The sequence below is a fragment of the Peromyscus eremicus genome, chromosome 2, assembly GCF_949786415.1.
Source record: "Peromyscus eremicus chromosome 2, PerEre_H2_v1, whole genome shotgun sequence".
Classification (NCBI taxonomy): Eukaryota; Metazoa; Chordata; class Mammalia; order Rodentia; family Cricetidae; genus Peromyscus; species Peromyscus eremicus.
In genome coordinates, this window is record NC_081417.1 from 78085299 (window position 1) to 78104426 (window position 19128).

A 19128-nucleotide genomic window follows, 5' to 3' on the forward strand; every position below is an offset into this window, starting at 1 on the left:
CTTAGTTTATACAACTATGAAAAGAAACACAGAAGTCTAGAAGGAAAAGAAAAAAGAAAGTCTTGCCTTATTTGTTTCTTTACTGGAAGGGATTCTGTTGAGTAAGCTTTCTACCAGATGCAGTTTGGTAAATCCAGATCCTTCACTGGGGATTGGGAGAGGACCATTTCTGCCAATTTCACCCAGGGCTGTGCAGGCAGCAATTGCCAACAGAGGTGATGTACTGTCTAAAAATGAACCTGTAAGCACATTTAGACACAACAGAGAGTAGCACACTAATTATTATGATTTAAAGCAGTCAGTCATGTATTAATTTTTTAAAGCAGCAACAGAAAAATCAAGGTCTATAATGTTTTCTGGTTAACCACTTGTTGACATGTATGTAATAGTAAGACATCTTGACAATAGGACTTAAGTGTCCTTGTTAACGTTTTTCCCTATAATGTAACTGGCACTGGCATATAAAAACATGGAGAAAATAGATTATTTTATGGAAAAATTTGTGCCTTTAAAGTACAATGTTGTAAGAACTAAAGTACCATATTAAAATTTAACAGAATTCAAAGCCTGCAGCAGCCAAACCAGTATGGACACTGACCTATTGTTTCTGTAGCACTCCGAATGAGCTCCTCTTGCTCAGGCAAGAGATCAGCATCTGTCTCCAGGTCGTGCTGCTCTGCTGTTCTCATTCTCTTCTTAGCCAAGTATCTTCCCACAGTGAATCCCAATGCAAGCAAGGATCCATGTTGTACCTCAGGGCTCTGAATTTAAAAATAATTTAATAACAGCACTGTTTCTACCTCACACATGAAAAGATATACTAAAGTAACTATTGTTAGAATAATGTCTCTGATAAAACCTAGAAAAGAAATGATTCAACTGGAAGCCAATGAATCAAACTTAAGTAACAGCAGTTTCTAACAAGTTTCTAACAGAGAACATTGAGAAATTAAGCTGGGTCTTTACTCATGTGCAGATTTAGATACTTTAATTTCATACAACCGCCAACTGTGGTTCACGTGACCTTTAAATATGCCTCTGTAGTCCTTATACTTTCTTTTTTATTTAATTTTTACTTTACACATATGAATGTCTGCCTCAATGTATGCTTATGCATCATGTTCTTGCAATGTCTCTAGAAACCAGAAGAGGGTGTCAGATCCCTGGAACTGGAGTTACAGATGATTGTGAGCTGCATGTGGGTGCTGGGAATTGAATCCAGGTCGTCTGGAGGAGCAGCCAGTGCTCTTAACCACTGAGCATCACTCCAACCCATTATATACTTTCTTCCTGTTTATAGCACTATACAGCTCATTATTATAATGTTCAAGGATAATTTCTCCATATGGCAAACAAAATACAATGAGCAGTCCTTTTTCTAACTGCTAAAATCTCCAAATATAAGGTAGGCGATACACTAATCAAGTCTGCTTTTTTTTGTAGGTATTGTGATTAAGAGGTAGCAGAGATGGGGGTGGGGAGAGCTAACAATTGAACACCAGGCAATCCTAGGGATTCCCTAATTGCCTACCACAATGTGCACATTTCCTAAAACAGTACTTTTCAGACACAGAATTAAAATCTACTAAATGAAGTGACTGAATTAACACATCTATCTCAATTTTTACTTACATAGGCTAAGAATGTATAAGTTTACTTTACAAACGGGTACCTAAAAACTAAAAGTACAATCAGGTACTGTGTAGAACCCTATTGCCTACTGAAAAAGAGTGAGAACAAAGCTGAGGAGTATGGTGGCACACGCTAAGGCAGCAGAATCTCAAGTCTGAAAGCAGCCTGGGCTACACAGTGAGACCCAGGCTCAAAAGCGCCAACAAAATCAGGTTAGTCCACCCTTGTAAGGAAACTTCCTAATCCAGGAAGATGGTCCTGCAAGACTCAACTATTTCCAGAACTGAGAGACAAACAGGGTAGAAACAAATTGTTAATTTTATATTTTTCACTGCCTAACAGGCACAAAGGAGAAATTGATCCTTTCTCGCAAAGTGGCTCCTAAGTTCTTGTCATAACTCAGATCTCAAATTGGGTAAATCTGTTAGTATGAAAAAAGAAAACTTGCCCCAGGATTAGTAACAGTGCCTGAGGTGCAGATATAGGTTTCTATATTTTTGTTAAAATATGAAGTTATTTTATTTAAATAACAAAGAAGAATGAAAATAAGTTGATAACATACATGATTGTCTTTTGTAGCCTTTATAAGTTGTTCTATCATTGACTTTAATTCATTTCCGGACACTGTTGACACAACCACAGAATAAAACAAAGCCGCCAATTCACGCATTTCTTCTTTACTGCTACTCATCAGACTCTGAGCAATACAGAAAAGAAAGAGATAAATGATTCATAACCATCTTCCTGTTGACAACATCTGACATTTAGAATTATAAAAGTAAATGATATATTTAACATTCAATCTATTGATATCCATAAAAAATATAATACAAGAAGCTATTATTTCCAAACAAAATGACTCTGCCAGGCTCTAATCCACAGTTACAATACAAAGGTCACACATATGGTCTTGGTTAAACTACATAGTCACAAAAAATAAAAAATAATCCAAAAGTCATGAATATGGAAAAGAGGCTGGTGGTAGGATGGAAGAGATAATAGGGATGAGAGGAAGATAAAAGAAAATGGTGGAGAGAACTATCAGAATGTATTATGTTCGTGTATGAAATTATCAAAGAACAAGATTAACAAATCTGAACTGGATCTAACCTGACACCCTCCTTCCTGCAGTCTAGCTTCCACAGTACCAGAAAGTACTATGCAAGCTGCCAAGGGAGGAAAATAATAGTCCTATTCAGCTGTGACACCTACCAGCATGGCGAGATATGCATAAAGGTGCAATAATGGCACTCCACATATCAGTGGTAACCAACAGCTGTCTAAATGGACTCAAGGCCCATTCAACAGGAGGGAAATCATGCCCGGCCCTAGAAAACTAGCCAACTAGTAAGGACCTGTGAGATCTTAGAAGAGAATCTACTATCACCACTTAGCTAGACTAGGATAATTCCTAACTAAGGAATTTTATCTGATCTCTATACCCAGAGGTAAGTATAGCCATCATGTCTCATCAAAAACCACAACTGAACACAATGCAAACATCAACAGACTGTGGGGGAGCCCAGCCTGATTGGATACATTTGTAGCACAGCTCCTGCCTCTATGACTCAGGTAACATCACAGAACGAGGTTGGGGGGTTGTAAGACCCAGAATACCAAGACTGTCTCTCTTCAAAATGGTTGGATAAATAAGACCAGAACAATGACAATATCAATAGACATGCTAATACAGCAGAGGGAAATCTTACCAGGTCCCACCCCTAGACAAAGAACTACAGGCAATCGGTGATTGCTGAGGGAGAATTAGCCTCTCCCGGGGATGAGCTCCCTGACTGGTTATCCAATACAAAATGGTCATCCCTGAAATCATATACACACAAGCAACAAAAATGGACTTATCGGATTGTATGTATATATTTGTATGCGTGTGTATACATGTATATACACACGTGTGTGTGTGTGTATACATATATATATATGCACATACATATATATAAAACAATAATAGAAAAAGAGGCTATCAATTTGAGAGTTTGGGAGGAACATGGCAAGGGTTAAAAGGAGGAAAGAGAAGTAATATATTTTTACTAAAAATGTAAAATAAATAAAAAGAAAAAATATAATGGGCTGAAATTATATATGAAAATCTTAGCTGGACGGTGGTACTGTGTGCCTTTAATCCCAGCACTTGGGAGGCAGAGACAGGTAAATTTCTGTAAGTTCAAGTCCAGCCTGGTCTACAAAGGAAGTTGAAGGACAGCCAGGGGTGTTACACAGAGAAACCCTGTCTCAACAACACCACCAACAGCAACAACAAAAATCTTAGTTGCATGTTCATTAAAACAGGTAAAATAAATATAGCTGATTTAAAATAGAGATCAGAAAATTTTTTTTTCTGTGAAAAATCAAGACTCTATGGGCTATCTAGTCACTCTTGGGACTACTCCATTCTGCCATTGTTCACAAAAAGGTACGGACACAGCTGGGTTCCACTAAAATGAGAACTATAGTCTGTATGTCATGGAATGATGTCTTTTTTTTTTCCCAACTATTTTAAAATATAAAAGAGCTACAGTTGTGGTTCAGAGGAAAACACCTGCCTACCATGTGCAAAGCCCTGTTTTCAAACTCCAGCATAATTTTTTTTTTTTTCAAATAAAGTGAAAAACAGAGCCTGGTGGTGGTGGCACATGCCTTTAATCCCAGCACTGAGGATGCAGAGGCAGGTGGAACTCCGAGTTCAAGGCCAGCCTGGTCTACACATCAAGTTCTAGGACAACCAGGGCTACAAAGAGAAACGCTGTCTCGAAAAGGCAAAAAAAATTGAAAACCATTATTATCTTGTAGATCATAAAAAGTAAAAGTCAAACCATATTTTTAGTTCATAGGTCACAACATAACAGGCCCTAGAATCAAACTCATAGTCTAGTTTCTCCTCATATCATAAAAAGCATTTACCTTCTATTATGTGATCAAAACTCACAAGATCAGTTTAAATTAGAAATTACAAAGAATAAAAACTCTTTTTAAATAAGAAGCACTTTCACGAGACCAAATCTTTTCAAGAAAAATACAAAACTCTCTTGACAAACTACATTCCTATTTTCACATTTAAAGATAAAATCTGTAGATTTTACCATAATTCAAGCTACAGTTTCCAAAATGAATTCCATTACAAAGCACAACAGATATATACAACTGTATGAGCCATATTTTTACTAAAAAGACTAATTTAAAATTCTAATTTCACTTACATTTTTATTTGCTACACCTGATAATAATATCTTTGGTGTTATCATGAAAGAACACTCTCACTTGAGCTGATAGTATAACTTAGTACTGCCCACATGAAGGGTGGGCATTATCAAAATTATAGACACTTGTCTTCCACATCTGGGAAATATGAAATATATACTTCTCACTCTTAAAACTCTCCCATGAAATACAATAAATCCTCTTTGCTATAAAAAAATTATATGAGACATTTCTTTGTACGAAAATAGTATTAAATAGTATCTGCCTGGCTCTGCCTCTTGAGTGCTGGGATTAAAGGCATGCACCACCACCGCCCGGCAGGAAAATATTTTAAATTCATTGTTTTGTGTATATATGCATAAGCAACATAGATGTTTCACCCCATAAAACTATTACTATCATTTGTGTGTTTGTCAGAAGCAAGAGAAGAGGAGGAAAGGGAGAAGATTTAAGGAGGCATGACACATTACAGAAAAGAAATGTCTTATTGACAAATAAATACACAATGGAAATCTGTTTTTCAAAATATATATATATATATATTACTATTATTATAAAATATTTTTTGAAGCAGAAAAATATTTTTAGCTGATGATTCTTGAATTCATCCCTCAGCATCACCAAGATGGGTCATGAGGGATGTTGACCTTGCTGCATGTTTTCCAGTAAGTATTGGGTTGTGGGAAAATTTTTAAATGACTTAAAAGTAGTAAAGGGCATATTAAGACTGGTAGGAAGAAAGAGACCTTTCAATTAAGTTTGAAATATCTGAATTCTTAGAGAAATAAACATGTCAGAAGGACATACCTTGATCCATTCTGTTTTGTCTACAAATTTGGTAGCCAATTTTTCTGGATACACTGACACAGCTTCCAATAGACAGTACATGACTGGCAAACCTAAATAAGAATCAGAACCATTTTAACTTTTGGAAAAAAGAATGAATTTACAGAAATCCCTAAATTTCTCTCAAATGTAATGCTACTGCTTAAACACAAATTCTAGTCTAAAAGTGGAAAAATTAAATTCTAAATATAGAATTCAATTCAGTTATCAAAAGGATGCCCTGCTCTTCATCTTCCTTTCCAAAGACAAAATATGTATCTACATTAACCCTTGTTTCTGAAATGAAAAATATATCAAGGATAAATCAGGTAGGTTTAGAAAGTAAACAATGGCTAATGTTTAGTTACAGAAGTCAAGAAGGTTAGAATAGATTTGCTGTAAATTCTTAGCAGTCTAAAATTTAATTTTTTAATACTTTTTATTGAATTTGCTTTTTGACAATTTCACATATTATATTATATATAATATTCTGATCAGTGTACCCCCCCAACTCTCTATTTATTTCTCTCTCATCCCTATTATTGCACACATACACATATAACCACTTCCTACTTACAAGTCCCTTTCCCAAATTAATATCTTTTTATTACATTTTGAGGCACAGTGAGTTTAACCAGAGTCATCTGTGTGACCATGGTTTGTAACCTATCCATTGGAGTCAGATGTGAAAATACTCAAGAGAAAGGTAAAATTAGCTTTAATTGCTTTAATACTTTTTCTTAGTATGATGAAGTTCCTACCTCCAACCCCTGCTAATAGCTGTTGAAGCAGGCCAATGTAGATCTGAATAGGGTTGGTCTCTCCACTCTTATTAGAAGATGAAGCTGTCGCCTGGCTGCTTGACATTAACGTCCGAATGTACCGTCCAATGGCTGGAGCGTGATCTTGCATATCAGCCAAACTCTGAGAGGTGGGCACCACCCCTGCACTATGAGCCAGGCACATGCGCAAGTACAGGACTATCTAAACCAGAAGGATGAGAATTACCAACTTCTTAAAAAGTCAGGTGTGGAGGCGTCTTCCTCAGAGTGACAATTTTCAGATTTTACTTCCCCACCCTCCTTCATAAAACATTACAAAATCTTAATGGAAGCCAGGAAGCAGGACTCAATATGCTAACTAAATTAACATAATTTAACAAAAGGTGGAACAAGATTTCACTAATCCAGATGTGGTTTTTTAGTGAAAGTAAAAGGCTTGACTATTTTTTCTTCTTCATGCTGGGACTGAAGGAAGCTGTATCCTTCAGACACTAAGCATACACTCTACCAAGGAGCTACACCCCTAGCCACCTTCTTACTCTTTTTTTTTTTTTTTTTTTTTGGTTTTTCGAGACAGGGTTTCTCTGTGTAGCTTTGCGCCTTTCCTGGAACTCGCTCTGTAGATCAGGCTGGCCTCGAACTCACAGAGATCCGCCTGCCTCTGCCTCCCGAGTGCTGGGATTAAAGGAGTGCACCACCACCGCCCGGCTATCTTCTTACTCTAAGAAGATTATTAGTAATTTAATTGGTGCAAATCAGTAATTTAAAACATAAAATCCACTTTAGCTGTGACAAATTAATCCTCTCAATAAACGTGATAAATCCTCTCTTGCCTTCTAACCTAGAAACCCCTAGCAACTTCAACAGTATGCTGGCTTTAAAGTCAAGTCTAACTTGCTACTAAAGCCCGGCAAGAACCAATGCAGAGCACCTTGTTCTGTCATAGAGACTGTTCCTAGGGACTGGGAATCTGGAGGTGTGACTCAGCAGTACTTGTCTGCCATTTCTAAGGCCCCAGGTTTGATTCAGGTACAGGGGTTGGGGGTGAATAGGGAACCTCAGTGAGTTAACTATGAATTAAAACAAAGCAAATTACCAAATACTGGGCCTTGTTTTTCAAAACAAACACCCTAAAAGAACAATGATACCATAATATGAGTTTACTATAAAGCAAAGGCTCACACACAGCTTAGGCATGATGTTAGTTTTCATAGCCATTACAGAAAGACACAAAAGTCCTACCTCTCCAAATGCTGCTGGGTTAAATGGAAGGACAGTAGTTCCAGTCATGTATTTGACTGGAGTTTTCATTCGATGGGAAGCCTAACAAAAATGATCACAAAACAAATTAAATTTTTGGAAATAAATTGTTCTCTTATTTAGCTGAAAATAACTGTACTTCTAGCTATATTGCTATTGTTGATTTGCATTTGTCTTCCAGGTTTTTGGGATTTTGGGGGTTTTTTTAGGTTATGTTACTGTATGTGTTTGGGTGTTTGCCTGAATGTGTGTCTGTATATCATATTCATGCAGTGTCTGTGGAGGCCACAAGAGGACATCATATCCCCTGGAACTGGAGCTACACAAGGTTGTGAACCATCATGTGGATTCTAGGAATCAAACTAGGTCCTATCAAAGAAAAGCCAGTGCTCTTAACTCCTGAACCATCTCTCCAGCCCCTTTCATCTGACTTATTTTTATTTATGTATATGCATGCTTTGCCTGAATGTATCTAAGTGTACCATTTGCATACACAACCCTTGGGGACCAGAGGAAAATGTCAGATCCACTGGAACTGTAGTTACAACGATTGTGAGGCATCATATGGACGCTAGGAACCAAACCTAGGTCGTCTGCAAGAGAACAAATGCTCTTAACTGCTAAGCCTCTCCAGCCCCACAGATTTGTTTGTATCATTTTAAATTATGTGAATGCATGCGTATCTGGGTGTGGGTGTGTGCACAGGAGTGCAGGACCCCACAGAGGACAGATGCATTGGATCCCCTGGATCTGTAACCACAGACAGTTGTACACAGGTCCTAGAAATCAAATTCAGGTCTACTACAAGAGCAGTATATGCTCCTAACCACTTAGCTACCTCTCCATCTCATGCATTTGTCTTTTCTAAACAAAACATTTTCTTTTCTTTGTCTTTTTCTAAACAAAACAAAAAACAGCTATCTATATATGTCTTTCCTAAACATTGTTCTGCTGCATATGTCCCTCACACTCAAAATGATAGATAGTCTCTAACATAATCAAAACAACACCAATGTAAAAAGTGGGAGTGTCAGTGCTGAGGATTACTACTGCCAATGCTCTGATTGAGCTGCAGAAACACTGCAGAGATCTGCAAAAGAATATGGAATAATAATAGTGGAAAAACCCCGAACTGCTCTAAAGCATCCTTACATTTATGACAACTGGTGTCCTTAAGAGGAACTAGAACTAGCAAAACAAGTAAACTCAATCTTTTTAAAGATATGTTTTTAACTATGTCATACCAAAGGAAAATTTTTTGAACATACTCAAATGCTGACAAGCATTAAAAGAATTATAAATCATTCATATTTAAGCTAAACAAACCAATTGTATGTAGGAATTTTTTTCTCTCCTTACTTTGTAGCTCTCTCTTACTATGTATCTTAAATACTATGATACTATTTAATATTTAATTACTGCATTTTTACTTTTAAAATGATCATTTTTATTTCCATCAACTACCATATGTTTCGAACCTATAGTTACCTATAGTAACCTACCTTTTCTTGAATGTAATACACCATTTCTGGAAAAGATGGCATCTGCTTAGAAGTGCTTTCCTTTTTGTTTCTACCAGGAAGACATCGTAATACACGTTGTGCTTCACCATGGACTTCTTCTCGTCTTTTAGAAAGACAAATAAGAATTAAAAATAAACTTTGCCAACTAGACAGTCATAACTTGAAGAAGAATGGAAACGGAAACTTTATTTGACAGCTAGAGTTCTGACAAAATGTCCTGGGCACATTTTTGGCTAGATAAGCAATAAATACAAAGTAAAATAAAAAATGACAACCTTTTGGTGATTTAATGAGATCAGGAGACTCACTTGGCTTACATCTTTAACTTTTACTCCCAGGGAATAAACAAAACAGATTAATTACTGTAATTCATTATGTAAATATCTATTTGTATGCTTTATTCTTATTAAAACTAAAACACAAACAACTACAACACACATTAAAACTCAGTAGTGTCCTATGTTCTACATATCCACCTCAATTCTGACACTTCTTGGTAGTTTGTCTACAATTCTACAAAACCTGGTAAATAAATGGCATTAATACAAACAACTATAAAGCCTACTCTATTTCAGGACACCTGAAAATGACCTCCCGGCTCTGCTTCTTCTCAGGCCTCCTCCACTGCCTCTGACCTGGTCCTGAATTCCTAAGAGCACCTTAGACAGTGACAGGAAGGAACAAGCCGGCAAAGCCTTGAACTGCCAGAGGATTTCTCACTTGAACAGAACCATTTTTATAAACTAAAAACGGGAAATACTGAATTAGTCGTGTGTTGGGTTTTGTGGTGTAAATAAAAATACTAAGTTCCTGGATTGAAATCTTGTTCTAACATCAATTGATTGCTACCTTAGCTCACAGATACTAGGATATGTGGCATGTAGTTAAAAAACTTAAGGTAGGGAGAAAAAAAACAGGTCAACAAAAACAAGATTAACAATCTAAAACCACTGGAGCCAAATTGAAATGCAAATTATTAAGAAGGAAATCAAGATCAGAAATCAAAAGTCAGAGCCTGTCATCAGCAAACTTAGTTAAAATATCATAGCAAAATATACAATTCATACTGAAGGTAGATACCAAAGGCATACTTAAAATTCTCAAACAGTTACCAACTAACTTCCCATATTTTTTTAAACAGACCACCGAGTTTATGGAAAGGATATTCAAATGATAAAAGGAAGCTTAATTTTATTTAGAGCTCCACCATAAATGAAATTTTAAAACACAATAATATTAAAAAGTGATTAATACAAAAACCATATATTTTGGCAGATATTAGAGTACTTCACACATGTTAAGCTGTCAATGACTATGAAAGAGATAATAAGTTTGATAAATTTGTTATAATATGCACACACATATTTTATTATATTTACATAATGGCTTAAGATCATTTTTCAATTTTAGAAATATTTAAATGATGAAAAAAGGTGCCTCATTAGCGTATTAGGTAGCACATTAGTCACCTTAAAAATACACTTTAGAATTGCAGTAATGTAATTCACTAGTATATATATGCAAACTTTATTTCAAAATCTTAACATATTAGATACAAAATATTCCATTAACAAAATGTAGTATTACAGTATGTATATTGAGCAATCAAAGACATTAATTTTTTTTCTTTTTTTCTCCTATAGAAGACCTCTCTATATAATTATATATCTAAGTATATTATTTATACAATTATGAGGTTTGCTTTATTTACATTTGACTATTTCATAAGAATTTTTCTATCTATATTATCTATTTGTCATATATTATAGATATATATGCTAATTCAATATAAATATATAGTTATATGACTATAGGTCACCTGAAAGAATACACTTTTAACTCCTTAATAAATTACTTCTAAATTTCATAAGCCAACTTTGCAACCAACATAAATTTTAGTAATTTTAAAATATACTTAATTAACTGAAATTCAAATTGACATCTTTTTAAACTTACGGGTCTCCTGCGGCTAGTAGCAGCAAGTATCTGGAAGGTATATGATCTGAGGGAAACACCGTGCTGGCAAATTTCACCGCAACTTGCCGAACTTGAACTTCAGGCTATTGAACACACACACACAAAAAAAAAAACAGACATCCACACCCCCCCAAAAAAAAGAATTCAATTATCAGCATCTCAATCCATTCCTAAGTCAACCTAATTGTACACAATTCAAATTTGACATATCAATAAACACATGCCTAAACCAATAAAAATCAAGATACATTCAAGAGCTCTCTTTTGGGAGGACAACGAATGCTGGAGATAGAATCCAGGGCCTCACACACTATGCACAAGCTCTACCACTGAACTACACCAGTAGCCCTACTTAAGATCTTGAATCATAGCCGGGCGGTGGTGGCGCACGCCTTTAATCCCAGCACTCGGGAGGCAGAGCCAGGCGGATCTCTGTGAGTTCGAGGCCACCCTGGGCTACCAAGTGAGTTCCAGGAAAGGCGCAAAGCTACACAGAGAAACCCTGTCTCGAAAAAAAAAAAAAAAAAAAAAAAAAAAAGATCTCGAATCATGCTGCTTAGAAGTCTTTGACATTACTTAATGAGTACTTTTATGAGCTAAAAGGATCTTGCAAATAGATCAAAGATGCACAAAGATCCTAGCTAGAAAGAATCTCTCTGTACATACACATTTCTAGTCCAAACTTGAAGCCAAGGTCATTGTGAGGTTTTCATCACTATCTTTGCCTCCCCAACTTTCAAACCCTTAGTCACACAAGTGAAATTCAGATGTTTTGCAAGAAATAGAATCTGACCTTACTTACTATAATTTTGCAACAAAAATACATCTTTCTCAAGTTTGTTCTGAAGTTAATAATGACTTGAGAACAGAAACTCAACTATGCAAATATACTCCCTTAATTTAGTTTAATAACTTATGAAATTGACCAGTTTGAGAATTTACTGATGCTAAAGGTTTACTTTTAAGTACCTTCCCCCAATATATTCCTCTAGTCACAAACCTAAGTGAAATATGAGAGAAATTAAAAAATATATGCCTTATTCTTCTGGAATTCATGCTATTTACATTCCCTGAGCTACAAAAAGAATGATATTAAAGACTAGTTTAAATTATGTAATTTAACCTAAGGTTTGGTTGCATTAAAAGTAGTCTATGAAAACAAAATAAATTATCTTTGGCTTGGTAATACTGCTATATGTTTTCATTTATGTGAGGAGAACCAGTATCTACAAGGCATTATACATCCATCACTTTTGCTCATAAAGTTATCTGGAAAAATTTCAAGTGTTCTATTCTAATGAACTTCCAGATAGGTCTAAGTCATTCCCTATAAGATCATTAACCACATAAACAAGACTCCAGGAGCATTTGAAAACAGGAATCTAAATGTATATAATGGTACAATTTGCTCTTCATATTTCAATAGACACCAGATGCTTTTCTGAACCTCTAAGAATTCCATCACATGACTATATCATGTCAGTCTAATTTAAGAAAAACACATTTATTAATCTCACCAGTATTTTTGAATAATTACCTTTCCCAATCTCCTCTATTTCTAGAAATGGAGGACAAAGAACTAATTAAGGCAAAAATTCAATGTTTTATTACTTATTACATGTTTTATATATATACATATATGTTATATATATATATATATGCTTGTAGATTATATATATGCCTGTAGATATTCTAAATTCTCCTATAGATACTCCCATGAAAAGCAAAAGGTGAAGGAAGACCATGTATGATGGACTGGCTTTCTTCCTACAGACTCATTTTGACAAACGTAGCTTGTCTTTCTTTCAGCATTTGTCTAACAGTGATAACCATAGAACTCTACTCCAATGGACTAAAGTGGTCAGCTAGAAGCTATAAAGACAAGCACTTCCAGCTTAGAAGACGAAGCATTAAGAACAGGTGTCCGCCGGGGGGTGGTGGCGCACGCCTTTAATCCTAGCACTCGGGAGGCAGAGCCAGGCGGATCTCTGTGAGTTCGAGGCCAGCCTGGGCTACAGAGCGAGTTCCAGGAAAGGCACAAAGCTACACAGAGAAACCCTGTCTCGAAAAATAAAAAGAAAAAAAAAAAAAAAAAAAAAAGAACAGGTGTCCTACACAGAAGCTTAAATATAAGCATCACAGTGCATAGTTCAACCCAAAACCACATTTCCAACATAAAGAATTAAAACTGATCATAAGTCATAAATGTAAACCAGTAAATGTACCCCTTAATATTCAAAGTTTTACAGAGAAAAGAAATTCAAATTTCCTTCTAAAAGCTATACAATATGGCAATAAGGGTATAGATCAGTAGAAGAATATGTGCCTGAGTAAGACCCTGGGTTCAATCCTCAGAATTATAAAATAATAATTTAAAAAGTAATGTCATATGCAGCAACATGGATGGGACTAGAAGGTAAGTTAAACAGGCACAGAAAGACAATGCCACACAATCTCACTTCCTATCTTTTAGACTCCTATGTAGTCTTTCTAACAGACACCTTTCTAAAAAAGTTGATCTCAGAATTTAAGAGTGGAACAGTGGTTACCAGATATGGATAAAGAAAGGTAGGTCTACAGGTACCAAATGAGTTAGATACAAAAAATAAGTTCTGGTGTCCCAGTACATAGAAGATACTAAAGTATTGAGTATTTAAAAAAAAAAAAAAAAAAAAAAAAAAGGGATTTTTAGTTTATCCTGATTTGAATAGTATATAATTGTATACACATACTGAAAAATTGTACTCCTTAAATATGTACAATCTATACTTACAAACTTTAAAAAATTTAATGCAAAATGTATATACTATTAGCCATTGTCATTCACATAGCTGGGGCCTACCTTTATTAAATATGAAGCTACAAGTGCCTCCATTAAAGTTCTCTGTGCTCCTTCTAAGGTACTATATGCTCCAACCATCATAGATAATGCTTCCTGAATGGCAAGTCGAGTCTCAGGCTCTTCCTGTAAAGACAGTAAAAATGGTATTCCCTCCCAGCTGACTTCCAGGAAAGTATCCATGCAGAAGTATAAACTTAACAGTATGTTTTCCTACCTTACACAGGGCTTCGAAAAGCTGTTGCACAAGAGCTATATCCTTAGTGAATAAATGGGGCATTCGACTATAAGAGAATGTAAGAATATCATTATCACAAATTTCCATGGGATGAAAAGGGGTAGAAAATGAAAACTATATACAAACATTCCTCAGCTCACATTTTTACAACACTGAATACAATGTCAGTATCATTAGGTTACTTTCTCCAGGAGCCAAGTATTTTTTAAAGTGATTATTTTTCAGTTATATAAATAATCCTTCATTAACACACACACACACACACACACACACACACACACACACACACACACACGTGCGCACACGCACACACACATATACATATTTCCGGGTATTCCTTCTATAACATTCCATGCACTCAGTTAACATTCCAGACTTTCACATGAAGGAAAGAGATACTAAATTGTAATTTAAATGAAAATCTGCCATAGTAAGAGGCCTTGCTACTTCATGCTACTATATAAAGGGATAGAGTCTGAACAACCCTGTGCTTGTAAGCTGATCTAGAGTCACTTTCTTCTGAACTCTGAAGTGTTTTCCCTTCACATCAGAGAAGAGCAACATATAGCCTATGTTTGGTACCAAAGCAACACAATAGGACCAGTGAAAACATTTCATCTCTTTTTTTTTTCCCTTCAGTTTGAAATGAAGGAAGATGATACCAGAAGAAATTGGAATCACAAAATCATCTTGAGCAGAGGGAAACATATATCTTTAAAAACAGGATCATTCACACTCATAAGTAGTATCAGATGAGATTATAAGGCTTAGTGATAAGAAGCAACAGGAACACTTAAGGTTAACTTAATGTCTATAGTATAATTCATTATACAACCATAATGGTAACCTCTTTTGACATAATTCAGTTTAAAACCTAATTTCAAGATTACATTTGATATTGTAATGTATTTTCAAAGGCAAACTTTTAAATGACTCCTATCTTTTGTAAAAAGAAGACATTTCTAAACAGCCCGTTGCCATAAAATACATTTTCTGTCAGAATCATAGTAAATTATTCTCCATCTATTGTTAATGCCAGATAAATTTTTCTCAATTTTCAACAGATATCTTTCACAGAAAAAATTTAAAAAGATAGAAAAAACATTACTCACCTGGAGAGTTTTCCAACAGCTGAATATGCCATTGACAACAGTTTAGGGTCCTTAAAATTAAAAAAGGAATAAAAATCAGACAAAAAATACAATAAACAGCAAATGCTTTTGCCACAATCACATGTATTATTTTGCTTTTCACTCATGCTATCTTACATAATAATGCCACAACAATAAAATGTCCAAACTCAGAACAAAAGAAAATACAAACAAAATCTTCTTTAACTCACTCCAAAATACAGTGGTCACACATGAAAGATTTCTCTTATCTGGCACTAACTTTAGGGTGTTTTCAATATCAAGTATCCTGCAAACACCAAAATTAATCTTCAATACACTTGGGCTTATTGGGAAATTATCCCTGCTCTGAGAGACATATTCCCTCCCCAACAAAACTGTAATAAGCATAAGTACAATTTTCTAAATACCAGTAATAAAGTAAGTGGCTTCTTTTTATTTCTTACACCATAACAAATTAAGTAGGTCAGAGTCATTATAGAAAACAGTGGCCTCCACCAAAAATATAGAGCTTTAAAGTTTCACAAAAACTGAGAGTCGGCATTACTCAGAACACAGTAAAACTGTCAGATAAACTTTGTCCATTTAACCTAGAGTTCAGCCTCCAACATCTGAACAGCCAACTCTAGTGACACATCTGTTGGGAAGATATGTAAATGACACCTGGAAGTAAGATTAGGTACTGTGTTTTATCTGGACTGGGCCAGTCATGTCGAACCTACTGACACAGAAACATGATGTCACCTAAACTTTGCAATCGAATTATAAGAAGGGGGTTAGGGGAAGAAGGGAAGAAGGCTGATATACCACACACACACACACACACACACACACAAATAAAAAACACACAAAAAATGTTTTAAGTAAATTCATGATTTTGGGTTGCGCTACATTCAAACCTAACTTAGGCCACAGGGTTGGACCCACCTAAAATCTATTTTGAAATATACAGTTTCTCTCCAAAAGTCCAAAAGCATTTTTATTTCTACCAACTATTCTAAAGCATCTGATTATCACATAATCTATGCCATAAAATAATGCTAAAAAAATTATTAAACCTTAAAGGAAAAAAATGGCCAGGCAGGGGTGGTGCACACCTTCAATCTTAGCACTCCAAAGGCAGAGGCAGGCTAATCTCTTAGTTTTAGGCCAGCCAGGCTAGTCTACAAGCAAGTTCCAAGACAGCCAGGGCTACACAGAGAAACTTTGTCTCAAAAACAAAACAAATACACATGTTATTATACTTTAAAAACCAGGTAAGCATTATTCAATGGAAGAAAAAAACCTAGATTCCAAGTGTATAACAAATCAATAGTTTTCACCTGTAATATCTAATGTGCCCTGACTATATTAAACCACTTTGTGTGTTTACTCATTTCATTTTAGAAGAATACAATAAGGTAATTTATCCCTTTTTCTGACAAGCAAGAGTCCAAATAACTTGAGTAGTTTATCAAAGAATAGACCTAGGATGCAAATTCAACCCTAACTTCAGATACTGATCTCCCTGTACTACTGCAAAGATGGACTCATGTTTAACAAAGCCTGAAAAATTCAATGCTAGCTAGACTTAATACTTTATCTATTCTGTTTAGCATATTCTCAAGAAATATGAGATAACGAGAAAATATAGCAAAGAAAATCAGACTCTGAAATTCTACAATCCAGGAAATTCTGATAACACTTATTTTACAGAATCAAAAATTTACTGAATGTGTATTTGATAAAATTGTAAATTAGTAAAATCTTAAAAATTAATACTATTTCCCAGTACAAGTCAACTCCAAATAATTCCAGATATAAATACAACATAAAATTAATTTAATTTCAATTTTACATAGGACGGACAAGTAGCATAAAATGTATTTGCTTTTGCACATAGCTTAAAGAAGGGATGACATCCTTAAAGATGTTATCGGTTTTAACAATTATTTCTTTAAAAGGCAAAAAACGGCAACAGTATATTGCTGTGGGATGGTCTGTATGTCAAATGTGTTGCTGATTGGTCAATAAATAAATCACTGATTGGCCAGTGGCCAGGCAGGAAGTATAGGCGGGACTAACAGAGAGGAGAATTGAGAGAACAGGAAGCTGGGTGAGGGAGACACTGCCAGCCGCCACCATGACAAACAGCTTGTGAAGACGCCGGTAAGCCACAAGCCATGTGGCAAGGTATAGATCTATGGAAATGGATTAATTTAAGATATAAGAACAGTTAGCAAGAAGCCTGCCACGGCCATACAGTTTGTAAGCAATGTAAGTCTCTGTGTTTACTTGCTTGGGTCTGAGCGGCTGTGGGACTGGTGGGTGACAGAGATTTGTCCTGACTGTGGGCCAGGCAGGAAAACTCTAGCTACAGTATATGAAATTGTCATCATTTCAAATAAAAATGTTAACAAACTAAGGTCAATACCAAACATTCACTATACCAATAGGTGGGCCTGGGAGATTTATTACATTAAATACCTTATAAATATTAAAATTTAAAAGACATGTCACTTACCTCTTTATATTCATTTATTAGCTTAGTGAGACCATTCAAAAGCATAGGACCTAGTGGCTTAATCTTGATTTCTGGGCAGCTTTAAAAACAAAAATAAAAATCAAGGTATCCTTTCAGATGGTCTCTTAAAATATTAGCAACAAATGAAGTTAAGCAATATATAAAAACTGAAACTTTCTACAGAAATGACTCAGCAGTAAACGCTTGTACTGCTCTTCTGGAGAAGCCTGATTTAGTTCTCAATACCTATATTGGGCAACGTACACACTACATGCTACTCCAGCTCCAGAAGATTTAATGATTTCTTCTGTACTCTGCAGGAACCATCACACACATACACACCCATATTTGCATAATTTTTAAAATAATAAAAATAAATCTTAAAGAATGGAATCTCTCTAAAATAAACAAACATGATTGTTTTTTAGGAAAGAGGAAAGAAAACTACCTAAAACTTGATTATTCTACAAAATGAATAATTAATTAGTTAAAAAATAAAATAAAACTTACGTTATACAAATGTGATGTACAAATTGCAGGGACAATGTTCTTAACTTTGAATTTGTATTTGTACCAAAGAGTCCATCATACACCACCTATATAAAACAAACAAAATCAAAGACACCAATTAACAAATAACAATCTGGCATTTTTCAAATTGTAGTCAAGATTCAACAACAGACCTCTGCACTACACCCTACTCTTCAAAATTAATACAACTTTTATAATGACAAACACTAGCTGGCCAGGAATGGTAACATACACCTATAATCCCAGTACTTGGGAGGCAAAGGCAGGCGGAGCTCTGTGAGTTTGAGGCCAACCTGGTCTACAAAGTGAGTTCCAGGACAGCCAGGGCCACACAAAGAAACTCTGTCTCAAAACACCAAAAACACAAAACAAAACAAAAACAAAAACCACTAGTTGACCAATTTTAAAAGCTACCACATTATTTATATATACAACAATGATAATAATATAAATTAGGAATTTATAAAGTTTTTTAAGTTTCAGAATACTTACTCAGCTAGGATTACTTGTAGAATATACCTCCATTTACTACCACCAAAAGAAAATTAAGCCAAGGCTGAGAGATAAAATCCCATGTGCTAAAGCACATTATTGGAGGCCAAAGAACAAGTCACTGGAGTGAGTTCTCTATTCTACTCACTCCAGTGACTTGTAGATTCCAGGGATTCAACT

The 19128-nt window shown here is 35.3% G+C and overlaps 1 protein-coding gene across 1 annotated transcript in view; it reads right to left on the bottom strand.

Moving 5' to 3' along the window:
• Ecpas (Ecm29 proteasome adaptor and scaffold) overlaps positions 1 to 19128 on the bottom strand; it is a 123498-nt gene that overhangs the window by 41373 nt on the left and 62997 nt on the right. The window contains exons 10-22 of the mRNA XM_059254400.1: positions 18436 to 18521; positions 17926 to 18004; positions 15405 to 15454; positions 14272 to 14338; positions 14058 to 14180; positions 11195 to 11298; positions 9218 to 9341; positions 7698 to 7778; positions 6435 to 6657; positions 5656 to 5747; positions 2195 to 2329; positions 599 to 761; positions 67 to 239 (exon numbers count right to left, since the gene is read on the bottom strand). Of these exons, the coding sequence (XP_059110383.1) occupies positions 67 to 239; positions 599 to 761; positions 2195 to 2329; positions 5656 to 5747; positions 6435 to 6657; positions 7698 to 7778; positions 9218 to 9341; positions 11195 to 11298; positions 14058 to 14180; positions 14272 to 14338; positions 15405 to 15454; positions 17926 to 18004; positions 18436 to 18521 (1500 nt within the window). The remainder of the gene's footprint in view (positions 1 to 66; positions 240 to 598; positions 762 to 2194; positions 2330 to 5655; positions 5748 to 6434; positions 6658 to 7697; positions 7779 to 9217; positions 9342 to 11194; positions 11299 to 14057; positions 14181 to 14271; positions 14339 to 15404; positions 15455 to 17925; positions 18005 to 18435; positions 18522 to 19128) is intronic.